General features: G+C 44.9%; 1 protein-coding gene across 2 annotated transcripts in view; it reads right to left on the bottom strand.

Annotated features, from left to right (window-relative positions):
• Nucleotides 1-20,175, bottom strand: part of bcas3 (BCAS3 microtubule associated cell migration factor) — a 329,169-nt gene that overhangs the window by 183,447 nt on the left and 125,547 nt on the right. For both annotated transcript variants that reach the window (XM_056440363.1, XM_056440364.1), the window contains 2 exons: nt 19,279-19,475; nt 18,390-18,487 (listed from right to left, as the gene is read on the bottom strand). In XM_056440363.1, coding sequence (XP_056296338.1) covers nt 18,390-18,487; nt 19,279-19,475 — 295 coding nt within the window. The remainder of the gene's footprint in view (nt 1-18,389; nt 18,488-19,278; nt 19,476-20,175) is intronic.

Raw genomic sequence — 20,175 nt, 5'->3', positions numbered from 1 at the left:
GAACGAGAAAAGAAACAAGCGTCAAACTGAAGTGAGAAGTCCCCATTTCCTCAAGCTGAGAAGTGTGTGTGTTCACACACAACAAAAAGCCTGAGAATCTGTGCTCTGGTTGGCATGTGTGTCATTGGCATGCTCCTACGTGTGTGTGTGTGTGTGTGTGTGTGTGAGCGCATGTGCTTGTGTTCCTACCATGTGTTCCTGATTTGCAGCCAAAGACTTGAACTGCTTGCTGCTTCATTAGGTCATATTGGTTTATCAGACATCGTACAAAGCAGCTGCTGTTCTAAAAAAAACGCTTCATTTGTTGTGCATTAATGAAATTATAAAAAGGGAAAGATTTGGCTCCCAAGGAGTTTCAGAAGTGATCTAAAACGTGGAAGGTCGATGCTGGTGTTTGTGGCTTTCCGTGACCTCGTTTGGTCGTTTCCATTTGGAACTCAGCGGATGCGGGCCGAGTCACCGGAGGGCCCGTTTGGTTGGGGTCGCACTGCGCTTCAGAGGGCGCTCTCAAAGGGCACGTGCACCAGTTGTTGTTGTTGTTTTTAGATTCTTCGCCATATATGCAGCTCAACATCCGCTTTGCTCAAACGATTTGTTTTCGACGCCTGTTGTTTAAAAAGTGCTATGCGAAGCATAAAACATAAATATGCCACCGACAAAATGAATCGTGTGCTAACTAATTTTGAAACAAGTGTGACGAGGTGGAGGCGATTGGCAGCCTCTATCTCGTGCCAGTGGTATTGTTAGTCCCAGTGTTTCAGTAAATTAGGTCCACATTTCCCATAAAGCCGGCTGCTTCCTGCGGTGAAGAGGATGTTGATTCTTCGGTCAAAGGTTTCCTCTTTAAGGGTTTAAATATGTTCGAAATGATTTTGCCATCAGCTTTTGATAAGTGTTGCTGTTCGTGAGCATTTTGTGGAGTTTGAGCTGGGAAGCAGCGGTGAGAACAGCGTGCAGGTAGTTCAAGCTTAGTTCGCTAGTCGGGGGCAGTGTTTCTTTCTTATTTAGCCACTGAAGCATCGCCCTGCTTCCTTGCTTGTGATTCAGTCGATGTTTGTCGAACGACCAGAGAGACAATAGAATAGAGAACAAAAATCCAGATAACAACGAACAATAACTGCAATTACCGCCTCGTGTACATCTGCCAACGAGGCCAGAGGCCGTTCACGTCCATGTCTGTCTGAAATGTACATCTCTCTATCATTTGATGGTGTCATCATTAGGATGGTGGATTTCTGAGCTGTTTTGCGAGGTCACAGCGACGTTTGACCACCACATGCTGATCAGTTCCTCCTCGAGTGCCAGATGTAACGAGTGTCTTCCTTTTCAATGAGGGCACTCGGCCGCTCTAGACCCCATATTTACACATAATAAGCACTTAGCTTACATCCATGTTCAGTGTCTCTGATCGCGATGTAAAAATAGCGGCCCAGTAACCCAATGAGCAAAGACAAGACCAAAACATGTGTTGTCACTGCAGGAGACGTGCAACATCTGTTCACTACAGTGTCTCCAGCCCTGGCATGCATCCTGGAGGGACCACATTAAACTGCATCACACCTTACTGGGCATGTGACTCACTGGATTGAGAGCGAGGGATAAGACCTTGAAAGGTCAAACGTTCTGGGGAAGCTCACTAAAAGGTACGAGACGGAGGAATGTTCTGAAGACTCCTCTCTTTTACCAGAGATGGAGGCATGGATTCCTGCATGGCGTTGAGCTGGGTCCTATGAGGTGAGCACTGGCTTGCTGGCGGGATTTAATGAAGAAGAAAAAAGAGCTTATAAAACACATTACTTGCCCCAGCTTTAAGAGGGTGATTTGAGGTTTGATGCACGCCTTCTAAAATGTTGACTGATCAGTAACCTCAAGTCCTAGAAATGTAAATGTGAAATCACAAAAGATTAAACAATGGTGGCTGACTTACTAAGGATTGAGAGCAGAGGAGAAAATAATGAGGAAACATACACACTTACAACCCCACTCCCACCCACACGCACACGCACACACACACACACACACTTACGTTCAACTCACTGGTTGAGGAATTTCACTAAGCCTTAAGGAGGAGACGGGGACAGACAGAACACAATTAGCAGCAGCTTGTCACAACTTTGGCCCTCCAAGTGTGTATCTACAGTCTGTGTGTGTGTGAGAGTGTGTGTGTGTGTGCAGAGTGTGTGACACTTGCCCCCTCGCACAGCTCATTTATTGGATTAGTGCAAGACTAACCAGTGGGGATGTGGCTGGCCGGCGCCAGGGCCTGCTCTGAGGCTCCGCTGCCTAGTTAGCCGTGATGCTAAGCTAACCTCCCACTCTTGAGCCTTGGGGTGGGGGGGGGGGGGGGGAGCGCGACTGCCGTGGGAGAGGAAAGGGTGCTTGTTACTGGGGCCAAGGTGCCATGCTAGCAGGCCTCTCCTGGAGGCGAGGGGGGCCTGGACTAATTAAGAGGGAAAGCCCCAATTACAAGAGGAGGAAGACAGGGATTGGGGGGGCACTGGTGGGAAGGATGGAAACGCTAGTGGAAGCCAGGCGTGGAAATGCCACGACTAGCTGCCAGTGACAACATCCCCATATAACACACACTCACACACATGCACACGCACACACACACACAGATTAGACACACCAGACAGCGAACCTTCTGAGGTGCCGCCTGTCTCCCTTTCTCGTCTCTGCCGAGGGATAATTGTATTAAGTGTGTTTGTTAGCCTAGTGGCTCAAGGCATGCCCGCACACACAAACACACACACACACACACACACACAAATATCCAAACACAGAGCCAGGTGGAGCGTCTAAAAGCATAGCCGTTAGATGAAAGGCTGCTGGAGTTTTAATAGAGTCTCAACAACACAGGGCAGAGCTGCTGTTGATGGCTAGAAACACACATATACACACACACACATGACCTCATACAGTACGGCTGACCAGCTCTCATACATAACTTTCATTAGAAACACATGCTTCGTGTGTGCGTGTGTGTGTGTGTGTGTGCATGCAGTAGGCTCTCTCTCAGTACGTGTTGTGCTTCTGAATAGATTTCCGGCCTCCACCAAATGCTTCTCGAGTATTTTAACTCGTTCTCAGGCCCTGGAGACGCACACACACGCACGCACCCACGCCAATGAACTGCTAACATGCCAACATTTACTGAATGAACATCATGCTCTTTTGAAGAAGACTTGAAACTAGAGATTGAGACCATAAACTCATGTGTACAATGTTTACTGAGGGAATAAATCAAGAGAGAAGGAGAGTCATTTTCTATTGACTTCTATACAAGCAGCCTTCTTTTTTGAGTCCCTGCTGGTTCGCCTTAAACCTAAAGGTTTTTAAAATAAAATAATCTATTGATACCTGTATTACATGTTTATAGACACTGCACATTTTCTGTGTGTGTGTGTGTGTGTGTGTGTGCGTAGAGTTTGCAGAAAGTGAGCTGGTTCAAATCCACCTGCTCTTCAGTTCCTAAAAGACCGTAAAGCCACTTATAGAACTTGTATGGCACATGTGACCATTGAACAACAAAGTTATCATCACAATTACCAAGTCATAGGAAAAAAGATGAAAACACAGCAAATACGAGTAAAGCTGTGGTAAACCCTACCTACCTCTGAGGGGTGTTATTTTGCTCTGCTATTTTATTTTATACATATTGTAACCTTGCTTGTTGCTGCTGCTACAAACACAGTGTAGATATCTACCTACCTACCTACCTACCTATATTTTTCCTTATTTTATTGAAAGAGATCCTCTCCAAACTTAGTGCCTACGTTACGCCGAAGCAGACAGGAGTACCGGAACGGGAGCAAAGTACCGTACTGCTTGCCATGAGACAGCTCTTTGGGACTGAGGCGTATCCATCTATGTTTGGCCAAAGCCGTTGAAAACAAACCCACTCATCTCACCAAAGACTGTTTTTGTCAAAGACGTCAGGTGGCTTTGGCAATGTAAACCAGCTAAAATATTCTAAATAAAGCGTATACTTAAACTGATATTGATCTTCATAAGTGGCTAAAATACTGCAGCAGTGCATCGCTTTGCTTCCGTGCTGGAACTCCTGCCATGTACTGTAGTTAATACAGCAACTATGGATTAGTAGCACACACAGATCCACTTCAACACAAACAAACTACGCCTCTAATGTCTTCACATCTGAACATTAGGATGGTTTGAATACTGTGACCATGGAAGAGGTTAATGTTCCACTTATCAGCTTCTAAATCTGTATTTAGGCAACTGGACACAAGCTCTACATTGAAACCAGGGATACCAGAACTCCATTATCAATCAAGCTGACAGAGGGAGATCTAATCTTTAATAACAGGCCAGCACTGGTGCCACAAATTGGTCCGAACCATCAAGCTTCATGTCTAGACGACGGAGGCTGTGTTACCAAGACACTGATCTGGGATGGAGAGAGCTGTTCACATCTGGAGTCTTTCCTCTTGTCATCAGATAGATGGAAACAACAGCTTCCTGTAAAGCCGATAACAGCGATGGAGAGACTTTCAGGGACTGAGATGGGAGAGTCGGGGGAAGATGTGAAACCGGAGCACAGAACTGCAGACGAAAACTAAATCTAAAAAACACTGAGCACAAAGCAGGTAGATGAGCTGGAAATAGTGCAGGGGTCAGCGAAAGCATCTTGGACACCGACAAGAGGCCAAACGGACAATCAAAACGTAGCAAGCTACCTGCTCAGTCTGGCCACGCTGCAAAACCTTCAGACCGGCCTGAACACGCACGATGGGCACAAGCAGCGGCAGGAAAAGGACAAAGGGTTAGAAAGCTGTCACTTTGCCTCCGCTGTGATCGCCAGCCAAAGATGCGAGGCTCTGCAGCCGCAGCATGCTAACGCGCGCGAGCGCTGCCACTACTGCTACACATCAGGAAGCCCGAGTCCGAGTCTAAGTGTGTGTGTGTGTGTGTGTGTGTGTGTGTGTGTGTGTGCAAATGAGAAAACGATGTGTGGTCCTGTCTTGGCCTCTCAATCTCTATTGCTTCAGAACTTATTTCCGTACAGATGATGGTTGATTTGCTGATGCAGCCTGCTTTGAGTTTTTTCTTCATGCTACTCACAGCATGAACACACCCACTGGCTTAGTTGACAGTGTGTGTAAAGCTCTGGGAATATAAAACTGGACTGAATGATGATGATGAACAACACAAACTACAAAACCACCAACTATTATGATTCTTATTGATGTTATTACGTCACATTATAAAAAGATGTTCATCCATCCACAGACAATGCATCAGTAGAACACATTCAGGTTGTCTGCAGCAAAAGAATCAAACCAACTGCATGAGGTGTTTGTGATGTTCACACCGTGATCCGGTGGACTGCCTGGAGAGAGACGCTGCCCGATGCAGCACTAGTACCCTCCACGGCTCATTTCTTTGGCATGAACTGGCCCTTTGATGAGGAAGAAGACAGAAAGAAACTAACTACACTGAGTGACATGAGTAAAGGAAACCGCCACTTTTGATATGCAGCCACAATCAAACACAGACAAAGACTTTCTCTCGAACACACACACACACACACACACACAAACGGTGAGAGACAGACAGGATGTTGGGGAGGAATTCCCAAGCGGACATTTCTCACGTTCCTGCGGTGATTGAAAACACACTCCACTAAAATGGCGGCAGGACATAATTTCCAGGTGAAGAGAGAAAGGCTGTAACCTCTTCCCCTCGCCCTCCAATACCCCCCCCCCCCTCCTCACCCGGGCACAAACAATATCCTCCTTGATATTATCCCTCCACACACACACACACACACACACACACACACACACACACACACACACACACACACACACACACACACACACACACACACACACACACACACACACACACACACACACACACACACACACACACACACACACACACACACACACACACACACACACACACACACACCTGGAGGGGGTTGGTTGGCCGGCATCAACACACAATGGCTGCTTCTGTGATAGGAGCAGGTGAGTAGATTGTATCTACGTAAATGTGCGCTCATACACACATTTCACTACACGCATGCATGCACACACACAGACGATGGGAAAGACGCACACACACACACACCTGCTGAGGAAATGAGCCTGCAGTAGCCACCACCTGGTCAGCCCGAGGTGACACCAAGGAAAACAAAAGGAAGGAAAGAGACAATGAAGATAAAGAAAGAATAAAAGTTGCTTTTAAGAGCAAACAGATAGTTTTGATTTTCACCTGAAGCAAAACACTCATTCTGGTGTTTAAAAAAATCCCATCTGAAATATTTCGCACTGAATAAAAACTGAAGTTAACTGCCTAAGACAGTTTTTAAATGACATAGACCTGCCCCTGACCTCCTGGATGTATGAATATACAAGAACGGCTGAGCACAGTTTCTCAGACTTCACTGTGAGCACAGACACACTTTCCTCCATCGTCAGTCTGCAGAGTCGTTGCAACACCACAGGGAAAGAACAACAGTCAAAACACAGTTAACAATCTAATAATCAGAGCCATATTGTAAACAATATTTGGTTATTTTTGTGAATTCACGAGAAGTCTACTCCTATCATAAACAGCTGTGAGCGAGGCAGCAGGACATTTCACAGTGGAAAAATAAACTTGTCAGTTGTCTCTGGTGGACAAACTGAGTAATGGAGACAGTGTTTCTAACTTCTACGTATATATATATATATATATATATATCATTTGGACAATTTTAGCCAATGAGCTAATATTGCACTGATAAATAAGTTGGATAACTTTTCCACAAACCGGATAACTTATCTGGATAACTATGGATGGGAGCGGGGGTTGATGGGCCCAACAAGGAGGCCGTTGTTCCTGTCCCGTTTATTTCTCACATTACTTCCATACTTAGCTAATGATCAAATAAATAACACTTATTTGAACCCACATATCTTCCTTAATCTAACTAATTAGCTTTGTTGCCTTAACCTTACTAAGAATGTATTGATGTTTTCCTGAACCAAGCCAAGGTGTTTCTTGTGAAGATGGAAGTGTATTTTGAAAAGACCCAATGCATGTTAACAAGCGGATATTGACCCGTGTTGCTGGATTTTTATAGGAAAACACAGGAAAAATTAGCAGTAACTTCTTCGTAAGATGTTTGATGACACTCAATGTAAAGTCATTTATATTTTTTCAAAACCTTCGAGTTCTTTCTAGAAAGTAGTCATAAAGAACAAAAGGAATCTTTTAGTTCCTTTGAAAACGTCCTGCAGGACTAAAATGACCAGGGACTTCTTGACTTGTGTTTTCAGAAGGTGTGGATAACTCGCAACACAACAACCGGTCCGGGATGAAGCCGAGCCTTTGTCAAAGTGAAGTGTTAGACACTCCACTGAAGCCCAAGAATATACAGCTATAGGCTTCGACAGCCTCTAGCTGTTGATGTTGTTGTTTGCCGATTGATCCTTTCATGCACATGTGTGTGATGTAGAGACGTGAGCCAGAGGCATCTGCCGCTCAGTGCATTCTCCTCCTCTGTCCTCTATTCATTTTACACCACACTTGACAGAGAGGCTCAGCCGCTTGCCGGTATTATCTCTGTGTATGAAAGTGTGTGTGTGTGTGTGTGTGTGTGTGTGACTGCATCAGATGTGATGCATTAGGCGTTTCTGATGCTTAGGTGTAAAGAATCCCATTAGAGTGAGCGGGACGGCAGATCAATACCTTACGGGATCTAGAGCGACCATCCGTGTGTGTGTGTGAGTGTGCGTGTGTGCTTGTGCAAGTGTGTGTAAGTGCTTTAACACCTCTCAGAGGTGGATTAGTGCGCGACAGCATGGAGACACTGTCAGAGAGTGTTAGTGTCAGAGAGAGAGAGGAAAGTATGGAGGGAGATAGTTGGACAAAAGAAAAGAGGAATAGATGGAAAGATGAAAAATCAAAAGAGAGAGAGAGAGAGAGAGAGAGAGATGTGTAACTCGTGATGCCAATGTGTTGTATTTGTCTTTGGTGATTTTGTGTTACGGGAGAGAAATAAAATACAGGGTGGTGGAACTGCTCTAGTGTTTAAACATTACAGAAACTTCATCGTACTAAACTCTGATGAGTACTTGGCACTACTAATCTAGGATGACATTTATGATGTTACATGTTCCCGAACAGCATTGAGGAAAAACATCTTCTTTTATCTTGGATAAGAATTCAGTTCATCAAGGACGTCCCAAGATAGGAATCTTAAGTGAGGACACCATCCACCCTGAACTAAACTCAAAAGAAGCACTGTTGTTGGTCTGTATCGCCATGACGAGGAGGAACAGGCCTGAGTTTAGTCATTATTAATGTAATAGGAAGAACACATTTCTCCTGTCTTTGAGACAAGGATGCTTTTATGTGGAGAAGCCCCAGATCTTTGCTGAGAATCACAGGTCACCAACTTCATTTTAAATATTATTACAGTGTTATTTTAACAGAATAATGTGTGTGTGTGTGTGTGTGTGTGTGTGTGTGTGTGTGTGTGGACAAAGGAGGTGTCGGAGGTGTTGGGCAGTGACTGAGCTGTTAGGTCACAATGTCAGTTTGAAGGGACGGACACGGGGAAGCACACAGCGTGATTCAGGTCTCCTCTAGTCTCGCTCCTTCATGTTTAAATGACCTTGAAAACGTAAACCCTGAAACCTGATGGCAGTGTCATGCATTCCTTATGCAACTTGCAAAAAGTAAGACAACATTAAAACAACGTAAAAAAAAAAGGTTACGCCTGATTATCCTGATGTCTGTTTATTGTTACTAACAAACCTCATCTGTGCAAGAGTTCTAATGGGAAAATATTAGAACTCTTGCACAGATGAGGCTGGTTAGTGCCTGTGTGTGTGTGTTTGTGTGTGTGTGTGTGTGTGTGTGTGTGTGAGCTCAGGTTACTGCTGGGCCACGACTTCCCCTTCACATCTTGAAAGTTATGTCATGCCCGGCAGACGGAGGGATGGCCAGCCTGGCAAGGGCGCCCGCTGCAGATTGAGGTCACGGGAATGAAAGAGTGGCACCAACAGCAACCCCCCCCCCCCCCCCCCTCACACTGGGACACACTGCCGCTCTGTTACATGCAAGTGTGCACATGTGTGAGTGTTTTCACACTGGACATGATCAAAAAAGCATGATCTCTGATGTCTCGGAAACTGGTTTGTGCACACACACACACACACACACACACACAGATACACTTCAGTGGGTAGGCGGCAGGGTGAGCGCATGGCAGATGCCCGACACATTGGTGTTCGTTCAGTCACTATAAAGAGCAGCTGCTCAGTCTTCACTGCCCTCTGGCACTGCGCACACACACACAACACACACACACACACACACACACACACACACACACGCTGTCTGTATAACACTGATGCTGGAGGGCATTCCATCTCTTCCAGATTATATACACAAAAATACACACACAGACACAGAGAGAAAGAGACAGACGCAGCAGATAGATACATCGAGAGAGAGAGAGAGAGAGAGAGACTCACACATCCAAAAACCTGATCAGCACTCACACATCTCAGTTCATGTCACTCCCTCATCTCTTAGTCACGGCACACACCCGCTATGAAGCCCTACATGTGGCGGAACCGTTCCCTTCCCAGAAGCCTCACACATGCGAGAAAATGCAATTGCTGAAGTCTTAAAAGTGAGCAAACGGTAAATCTCAGAGATGTCAGAGAGGAGACACAAGTAGCGAAAATGTAACGATGGAAGGAAATAAGAGGCAGAAGACTTTACGTTTATTTTGACTGTCTACTTCTTGACTTAATCACGAAGCGTGCTGATCGTTATTCGACTTACCAGTGAGAAGGAAATCCTTTGGGTCATTTACTGAAGTTACTAAAGTGACAGGAGATGTAGGCGGTCCCTGTGGACAGCAGGGTCCCTTTAGGAAACATGGAGATATTTTGTTCTGTGCATGCATCAAAAAGCTTCAATGAAGGGCTGGAACACAACATGCATTCTACTGTCATGCTGTTTGAAATGTATTCCAACATTAGAGCTAATGAGGGGGATGTTAAGGGGTTAAAGACAGGTTCTTGGAGCTTGTGGTGACCGTTTGTCTTCTCTCGCTCCCTGAGTGACTCATTAGATTAATCGATCATGGAAATGGTCTTCTAACCCTAAATTACACACAGGGGCCTAAAAAGCCTCGTTAAAACTGTGAGGCCGAATGATGATGATTTAAATATGATGTCAAAATAGTTAGCTTCAGGTAGATACAAATATGCACAGCCCATTTGAACATTGCGCATGCATAGCATTGTGACGCCACCATGATCAACCAACTTGTGTTGAATGTGGCCCTCTGTGACTTCAGGTCATTCCCTCGCTTTCCAAACAGCTGCTCAACCGTTAATTAGAAACCTGCTTGTGTGTGTGTGTGTGTGTGTGTGTGTGTAATGGAGCATATGCAAGGTGTTTTGTTCTTTCAGACACATTTCACCTTGGGAACGATACATTATGAATTCCCCCAGAGAACGAAAACATACCCACAGAGTTCCAAAGGAATCACAGTTCTCTAACTTCAGTGCTGCATAAACACTCCCGACACTGGGTCCCTTTTCTTCTTCAACTTCTCCGCCTGGAAAAGACATCTCAAACCACCGAGAGCTAGAGCAGGAATTCTGAGAGCGGCAGTTGAACCGTGTTTCAAAGTGTCGCCCCGTGCTTCTCGTCTTAACCCTGCTTCCGTTTCTCTCAGATTTCCCAGCAGATCATCGCTCCTCCAGATCTACCTCTTGCCCGATTGCTGGCGATGACAAAACAAAAAGGAGCGGCGATGACTGTTGAGAGCTGCCGTTACGTCCTGTCACCAACCAATGGGTCACCAAGCACACCCTGAGGCGATGGACAGGATGGGTGGGGGGCGGGGGCGCAGAGTGGCAGCAAGGTGACAAAGGTGCCTATTGATGAAAATAAAATCAGGGGAGGAGGAATGGAAGGGTGGGGGGGGGGGGTCACGGGAAATGAGGGTATTTGTCTTTAAAGAAGAGATCGGATGGCCAGGCATCTTTCTGGCCTGCGCGGCCACTGTTGTCAGTGTAGCCACTATGGCACAAAAATACAAGGGCCCTTTATGAGGCCGGGAGGTAATTGTGGGGTATAGGTTACCGGGGTATGTGTGTATTAGAAAAAGAACGGGAGACAAAATACCACAGCACAGGTGCCTAGTCTTTTAAATGGCTGCTCAAGTATGAAGGGGAGGAGAGAAGCGGGAGGAGAAGATGGCTTTTCATTCTCCTCCGGCCTCTGTGGGAACAATGAGGCAGGGGAACCCCCTTCTCGCCTCGGGTGGTGCTGATGGTGGCAAAGAATTGGCGGGCCACTGGGATAAGGGGGCACTGTGTTGGAGATGCTAACAGGTGCACACAGGCACTCTTTCACAAGAATGGTCGAGACATACCGGCGTTGTTTCAGGTTTTAGTTCAGTGACTCTCAATCGCGTGCGCTTTGAAACACAACAGTTCATGCTGTTGTGTATTTCACTTCAAGGCACCATTCATTTCATGACAGTTTAAATCAAGACTTCTCACTTTAATCAAGTGATCTATCCAAATCCTTCTTGTGAAAGTTATTCCATCCCTCATTCAGCAGCGTGAAGGACACCGCAGAGAGGATACCAGAGAACTGATGCCTGGAAAGAAGGAAAAGCAGTTTACACCTCATGGTGGGCTGGGAAGGATTTGTAGCCGCAGACGTAGCGTTTTGACTGCATTCTTTCACTAACCATCCTTTATTTCAACCAAAATTATGAACGTTCTTGTTATTTTAACACTAGAGTGATAGTGATTTCAATTGGGACCACCATGTTTCATTTTAGATGAATCTTATGAGTGGTGAATGGATAAATGGTGAAAACATTAAATCCAGAAAATGTCAGAAAATAGTGAAAATTACACAATGACACCAAGCTTGGCGAATCACTTGAACGAGGAACCGATTAGGAGCTTTTGGAGCATCACATTGGACAGTGCTCGCTCCCAACATCATCATCAAAAAACTGATTGAATGGACCGACGGATTTATTTGGGGAACAATGCTGTTCCCGCCTCCAGCAGAGCACACAGGCAGTCTGTCAACGATGAGCCTCTGGGGGCGAGGGGCTAGATCTCTGGGGTTCCAAAGTGGCCAAGACTGGACCTTCTCTGTGCGCTGCTCAGTGTTAACGCCCGATTAACAAACGACAAACCAACAAACTATGAGCTAGATGACCTGGTGGACGGGGTGGCGGCACACTTCAAAAGGCCAATATTACAGGTATGTGCGCTTAGTAATGTTACAGAACGTTGTTTTTAGTCTGATACACAAAATATACTATATATACATTCATTTATCGCTGCACTCACATGGCAACGCACCATTTTGAAGCTATGAATGATTCTCTGTGCAAAAATCCAAGAACGTTCAGCGGTCCACGCGCACAGGGTGGGTGAGGGTAAGTGAGCTGTGATAATGTGGGTTGGATGTGGCTAATGGCTGATAGCTGCTGATCCCACACTGATTAACTCAGTGTTTTACAGGATGCTGCTAATGGACTGACACACACTCGACTGAAGTCACAAGGGCAGCCATACAGTAAACGCACACACACACACGTGTGTACACATGCAGGCCGACCAGAGACACACACACCTCGTGGGCCTGTACTGCGGTTTGGATTAAAGGTCTTCGTTAAATGATTCTTAAAGCTGTCATTCACTGTGTTCCCCGAGACGGAAAAGAAATGCAGAATCCCATCTTGATCATACATGTCAACCAGTATCTCTGTTTGTGCCAAACACACACACACACACACAAACACACACACACACACACACACACACACAAACACAGAGAAGTGCCAAAGTCCAGCAGCTCTAAAGTGTCTTCAGTTGTTGTGATAAGCCCGGCTCCATCTCATCCTGCTCTGCCGCCAGCTAACACACTGTCACTGATTCACCGCCAGAGATAAACCACACACAAGCAGACGCACACACACGCACAGTCAGAGACAAACAGTGAGATGTGGCGACAAAGACAGGGACGTGAGGATGACGACAACAAAACAACAAAATGGTCGATGCTGTGGACAGGGGGTGGGGGGGGGGGGCTGTTGTTATTTCCTGTTTTAGAGCAGGGTGGCTCTCAAAACACAACGACAGCGGTGTAGAGCGGGACCAGCCGACTTATCAGTGCACACGCATGCATTCACGCACACAGGATTAAATACTCTTTCAGTCTCGTAGCGTTATCTCTCCTTTAGGTCTGTCTCCTTTTCTTTCTTTCTAGATATGACGTCCCGGGACACAAAATGACACTGTGTAGTCTAGGTCTGAAACCGCCTACACACAGACACACACTAACACACTGACACACACACACACACACACAAACACACACCCCAAAGCAGGCTCGGGGTGCAGATAGGGCAGATTGGTTACAGCTACACATTGATCCTGTATATTGCAGCTGGTGGAAAATGAGACAGTAGCATTGGTGTTGGGCTCCTCTGTCCCCTCCATTCAGACAGATATGCTGAGTCAAGAGGCCATGACTGGAAGCACTGTGTGTACATTGTGTGTGTGTGTGTGTGTGTTCCATGCAGATGGCGTCCCATCACCTCGGGGAAGGCAGAGATAAGCAGAGTGTATGGGTTGAGATAAGATGGTAGCAGACACCGGGGAGACTGACTGACTGTAAGTGAGTCACTGGAGGGAAAACTGCAGCTTTATGGCTTCTCTGGGCCCGAGGACTCTGAAAGAAACACTTTTACTGGAAGACACGAGTCGGCCACACTTAAACCGCTTTATTAGCCGTGTGTCTACAGTACAGCGCAGTCTGCCAAAGCTCATTCCTCACGGCTCACGTATAAAACACATTTCACGAGTTCGATCCAACCACAGAACGAATGTAGCCCGCCAGATGCAAAACAAGGGACACATATGATCGATAGATATATCATATATACATCAGATAGATTGTTCTGATATTGATCTACTGTATGTTCTGCTAGCTACCGGCTTTCACCACGTTCCTATGAGCACAACTGGAAATGCATGGGCATACTTTACTTCTATTGGGTTTCACACGGGCCACATTTGAAGGAGTATCAATTGTCTCCTTCAATACCCCCAAAAAACTCATTTTTAGAAAGTTCCACCACACACAGGCGTATTGCTCACAGGGTGAGACAAAAGTGATGTGTGTGTGTGATAAGAGGCGGCGCCATGGCAGTGGCAGGACACAACAATGAACCCTCCTTACGCGGTTCACACACGCATGCGCACACACACACACACACACACACGCACACACACACGATAAGCATCACCTCCGTCTGGCTCGGTCCTCCCTGCTCTGAAACAGTTATTAAAGAAGCTGAAAACTCAGAGGACACGGACAAAAGAACTAAGAATACAATGTTGGGCAGACGAAAGGGTACAGATGGAGAAGACGGAGAAAGAGAGCGAAGGTCAGGTGGTGTGGACTGGTGAAGGTGGGAGCCAACGATTAACGACTTGATCCTACCGGTCAACCCTTCAATGAACTTAGACTTCTATTATTTGTTTTGTCTCAAATGTATTTGAAGAACACATTTATGAGGAATCCTCATATAATCTCAACATGTACAATTACTTTGATTGTGCCTGTTGATCAAATTATTCCACAACTCCTGCTTCGTTCAAACTTTTCTCGGCATCTAACATCATTAAATTAACAGGTGCAATTTTCCTTGATTCGACCAAGGCTTTTGATCTGACCATATATTTACTCTAGTCTGTCATGCATTAATGTTGGTTCAGTTCCTATGATGATAATGTGTTGTCATTCAAGGAAGCATATCTGAGACATTCATACAAGGCGAGGTGCCTCAAGGCTCAACTCTGGGTCCACTTCATTCATGACCTTTCCTCAATTTGTTCTGAATGTTGTGTTCAGCGTCATGTGGATGATATGGTAATATGCACAGCTAACATTAATGTATTACAAATTCAAGATTTGCAGAGTGATGTTAGCAGCCTTTAACACCGACTCGCAGCTATAAATTGCTCTTAAATCACACTAAACCTCCCACTATGATTGTTGGTGGTCACTAAGCATTTCATCTAAATATAGAGCTTACTCGTCGGATATAGCCTGTCTTGATGTTACACCACTGGAAACAGTTGAACACACCAAATACCTGGGTATTCAATCTGACTCTGAACTTTCATTTAAATTTCATAATAATTATATTCTGGATACAATTTAATGTTCTTTACTGATCCAATTGAATTGAATTCAGTTTATTTTGCATAGCTCAAAATCACTACATTTTGAGCTATACATGAGATTAGCTATATATGAGATTAGCTGGCAGTGTCAGTAGACATTTCTGTAACACGTTTCTGTCACATGAACCATGAGTCTGTCATAAAACATGCATCAATGTGAGCCTAAATGTATTTATAGAGCTATTATGCTTGGTTGTTGTGGCAATTTCGCCAAACAGCAACTGTGGTGCTCACCTGAGTTCAGTCAGCAGCTGTGGCTGTGCCTCGATTGGGTCGGCAAGGTGTATGGGCAGCTAAACTAGCTAACACTTTATACGTTGTATGTTTATAACAATCACAGTTATGGAAAGCTACATCTTCTCTCCCACTACTTGACAACTTTACCCTCAATCATGACATTACACCACCTTCTTTTACAGCATCAAATATCTAATTAAAACCACACTTATTAGAAAAATAAACACTTGAGCTTACATCAGCGTGATAACTTCTAAATCATCCTGGGGAGAAATGTAATTGATGTGCCTTTACATTATTTAATTTGGTCCCATTCCGCTAACATCACTTTTCGGGAGCTGACATGTCGTCCATCTTTATATACAATCGATGATCCAAAAGAGTCAGCGGTCCGTTGAAAATAAAATTTAAAAAACCATCTACGTTGTTAGTTGTGTGTGCTGCAAAACACCTCTTGGTATGTGTTGAAGAGCAGCGCAGAGTCGGGAAGAGAAACGCCCGACCAGATATGTGAAACTATTTGGTCCACACCTCTTTGTGACACAAGCTGTAGATATTTGTTGACACACAGGGTGGCTATCTGTCAGTGTGAGAGCAGATCAGATGAGTGAGGTCTCCGTCACAAGACACAGCAGATAATGCCACAGACGCCACAGTCCCTCCTGTATCTCTTTCATCAAACCAAAGGCAACAGGATATAATGTCACGCAATAAGTGATGGTTCCCTCACACACTGGCGCACGCATGCACACACACACACACACACACGCACGCACACGCACACACACACGCGACCCATGTAACAGTATTATACTTTGAGAGTAAAAGACATATTTTGAAGGGGAAATCCTCTCATCTGTGTGTGATTGGATTAGCCTAACATCGTAACCAGATTAAAGGAGACATGTAGAGGGACATCAAAATCACTTGAAACTAAATCAATCGTATTCGATGGCTGATAGACTTTACAGGCCTATTCAAAGAATCACAGTCTATCTAATTACAAAATAAGGGCACAAAGCACACAATAGGACGGAGAACAACATGGGAGCAGTAGACCACTCACAGCTCTGCATGGTGGGACGCAGAAAAGCTGCTGAATGGCTAAAAGACTGACTACTTATAATCCACTTGGATGTGATAGTGCTGTGTTAGACAACAGCAAAGAAAATCTTTTTACAATTTAACTCAGGTTGTCATCAGAATACATGAAATAGTCGTTAAAGTTGGCAGAAATATGCTCAGAATGTGAATATCTGGGGCAGCACGGTGGCTCAGTGGTTAGCACTGTCGCCTCACAGCAAGAAGGCCCTGGGTTCGAATCCCGGTCCTCCCGGTCATTCCAGGTCTTTTCTGTGTGGAGTTTGCATGTTCTCCTCGTGTCTGCGTGGGTTTCCTCCGGGTACTCCGGTTTCCCCCACCATCATAAAGACATGAACCGCAGCCTCACCCCGGTTCGTATGGATGTGAATGAATGTTGGCGGTGGTCGGAGGGGCGGTAGGCGCTGATTGGCAGCCACGCTTCCGTCAGTCTGCCCCAGGGCAGCTGTGGCTACTGATGTAGCTTACCACCACCGGGATGACTGTGTGTGTATGACTCTGGACTCTGAACTGTAAAGCGACTTTGAGTGTCTTGAGAAGCGCTATATAAAATAAATGATTATTATTATTATTATTATTATATCTATATTATAACGAGAGATTATTGTTTCCCCAAACACTCATTTCTAAGTAGGCATGCTGCTTATGTATTATCAAGCATGTCTTATACAATCCAGACAAATTAGCCACGTTTGAGGATGTTGTGAAAAGATGGGACGTTAGTGTACATTTCAATAACAATTTGCTGACAAAGGGCAAATGAGCACACAACAGGAATTTGTAGATGTCGCACACACTTCTAGTGTTAATACAATAGAATAGTCCCAATGTAGCAATCTGCTGCTACATGGCTACTAGGTACTTAGTGGATACGATTTTGACTAATAGGCATGATACAACGCAAGTGCAAACACTATTTTAGTTTTTTAACTCATTGATATATTTTGTCTGAACTGCGATTCCACCTGAGCAGACTCCCTTTCGCTACAACCTGGGAACAAGCCATCCACTAAACCTTTCATTGGCCTCTTGTGGCGGCTGGGTGTAGTTAGGATCAGCTGTGGAGGTGTGTGGGGGAGGGGCTCTGGGAACAGGTGCTGTGAATTTGCCTAATTGACCTCAGATGTTGGGAATCAGGTTGATTGTCTCTCTCCTATATCAGCTGCAAGGGAGCTGGAGGGATGGGACGGGCAGAGCTACAAATAAAGTATCTTTCCAAACATTGCACTACGTGTCTTCATTCCTTGGTGCTGGGGGAACCCGGGGAGAGTAACTAGACCTGTTACACCTCCCATCTAGAAAACCATTTTTAACAAAGTCGTGGCACTATTTTTCTTAAACCGCTGTTGCTCAGCTTTGTAACTGATGCAACGGTTTCCTTTGAGGTGACCTCAACGTCCTATCTTAAATACTGTGTCATCTTGAGGGCCACTGTCACTCGGCGTGGTGTATTCTCAAATGGTTGATCGGAGCATGCTACAAAATCACAAATGCAATGACTGCATGGAGCGTCACAACTGAAGATCCAAAGTGCTGCTAGTGTCCTAGATATTGTGTCTTTTTTTAAATGTCTAGTTCTGTGAATGTAGATATATCTAAACATAACTCAAACATGGACAGCACCACATTGTGATTAATGGGATCCTGCAGTTAGCTAGATGGAGTAGAATGAACGACATCTAATTGAAACGGGGAGGAGGACGAAGAAATAGATGAAGAAAGGTTTTATGTATTGAGGTTGTTTCAAATACATTAGTGAGAAGACAAAACAATTCCTACCTGTTCCTGTGTCCATGATGTTGGACTGCCCTCTGCGATCAGCCACCAGCCGCGATGAGCCGGGCATGCTGACAGGCTCTGAACGTACCGGCTGGATCCTGCACACATTCAGTAAATGTACATTATTAGACACATATGGGGACATCTATTGGCCTCGGATGCCTGTTTGACTGGATCTGGATCCTCATGGAGGGATGTGAGCTGTTGTCTATTGTTGCACCACCCGCCATGACAAATTCCTTGGCAATAAAAGGTTCCGTTGCTTAATAATTCCTCTTATAAAGGATAAGATAAGATTTTTGCAGTTCTGTTTTTTTACGATGGTAGTCTGAGCAGTATTGACTCATCAAGTTGGAGCAAGCTTTGGTTGAATGCAGTTTAACGGTCCGCTTGGAGCGCAAAACAGGACGGAATGGTTTAGCTCAGTTGCAATCTCAGAACCCATCGGCTATTGTCTGACGATGTTTTCGCTTTTTTGGGGGTTAGAAATAGTTTAAAACTGGCTACTTCTCAACTCCAGTGTTGAATCTCAAGTTGCTAATATGATAGTTTACAATGAGAAAGTTCAGGAAAAGGAAGTCTTGGCTTGAATATATGCTGGTTACATAGCCTCTTGGCCCCAGAGGCTTATCCTTCTTCAGACCCACAGCCGATGGATTCTGAGATTGTTGTTTTTAGGGATCGCTCAAGGGAACACTCGAGTGATAAATGTGAGGAAATATATGATTATAAAAAGTTTTCTTATACATGCTCTTGTACAACATACCCCCTTCGCAAAAAGGATAGACTCATAACATAGTTTGTATCTGTACATCAACATATATCCTGATGCATCTTTAAACCAAGATTTGTACTTTAAGGTGGATTATTTTTGACAGTTTCAAAGTACCTCAGGCTGTGTAGGTCCAGGTCGTCTGTTTCAAAGTCCAACAGAGGCTGTTGGACATCAGTGGGGCCCTGGGATTGAAGGACTGAGGATGAGGAGGAGATGACTGTGGTCTGGCCTGAAGGGTGAAGGGTCTTAAACTGGAACTGGGGGCCCATCCACAGCCGCCGATGAGGCCCAGTATGGGTCACAATTTCCACCTGAGAATAGAAGGTAAAGGTTAGTGAAGAGAGGAAATAATAATGTATTGTCTTCCAAACATAACTGGCCAAGATGTTTGAGCAATGCTCATTTTCACAGTTTGGGTTTCTCAAAGCTAAATGCTAATGCCAGCATACTAACAAGCTTAAAAATTAAAATGTTAGCATGCTGATGTTTAGCAACATAAGATTACCTTGTTAACTGTCTCAGTTTAACATGGTATCATTTGCTAAACAGCGCTAAACAGATCTAAGATTAGCATGTTAACAAATAGTACTCAACATTAAGTACACCTATATTTCAATCAATTTCATCTCTCAAATTTGCATGGCATTGTTGTTGAGAATCTTCAATCAAACCCGCAACACATTGGTGGCACAAGAGGTAAAGTCAGGTGATCAAACAGGTCACAGATGTATCAACCCGGGATCCATGAATGTAAAAATTCCATGACCATCATCCCATAGTTTACAAGATATCCCAGTCTGGATTCTTGGAATATCATAAAATCACGTAAGAGTCCCCTGATCAAGCATCACAGAAAAGGCTTCAAGTAATGACCAATGAGCGTCCTGTGAAGAGCTATTGGCGGCTGCAGTTGTTTCCAAACTGGAGAGTACGCCATCATTGAAAGAAGAGCAAAGAATGGCACTCTCGGCTTTTCTCCATGGAAACGATGTTTTTGCTCTTCTCCAGAAA

Source organism: Pseudoliparis swirei, chromosome 20 (assembly GCF_029220125.1).
Source record: "Pseudoliparis swirei isolate HS2019 ecotype Mariana Trench chromosome 20, NWPU_hadal_v1, whole genome shotgun sequence".
NCBI classification, from domain to species: Eukaryota; Metazoa; Chordata; class Actinopteri; order Perciformes; family Liparidae; genus Pseudoliparis; species Pseudoliparis swirei.
Note: the sequence above shows the minus strand (reverse complement) of the source record. Positions and strands in the feature narration are given on the sequence as shown.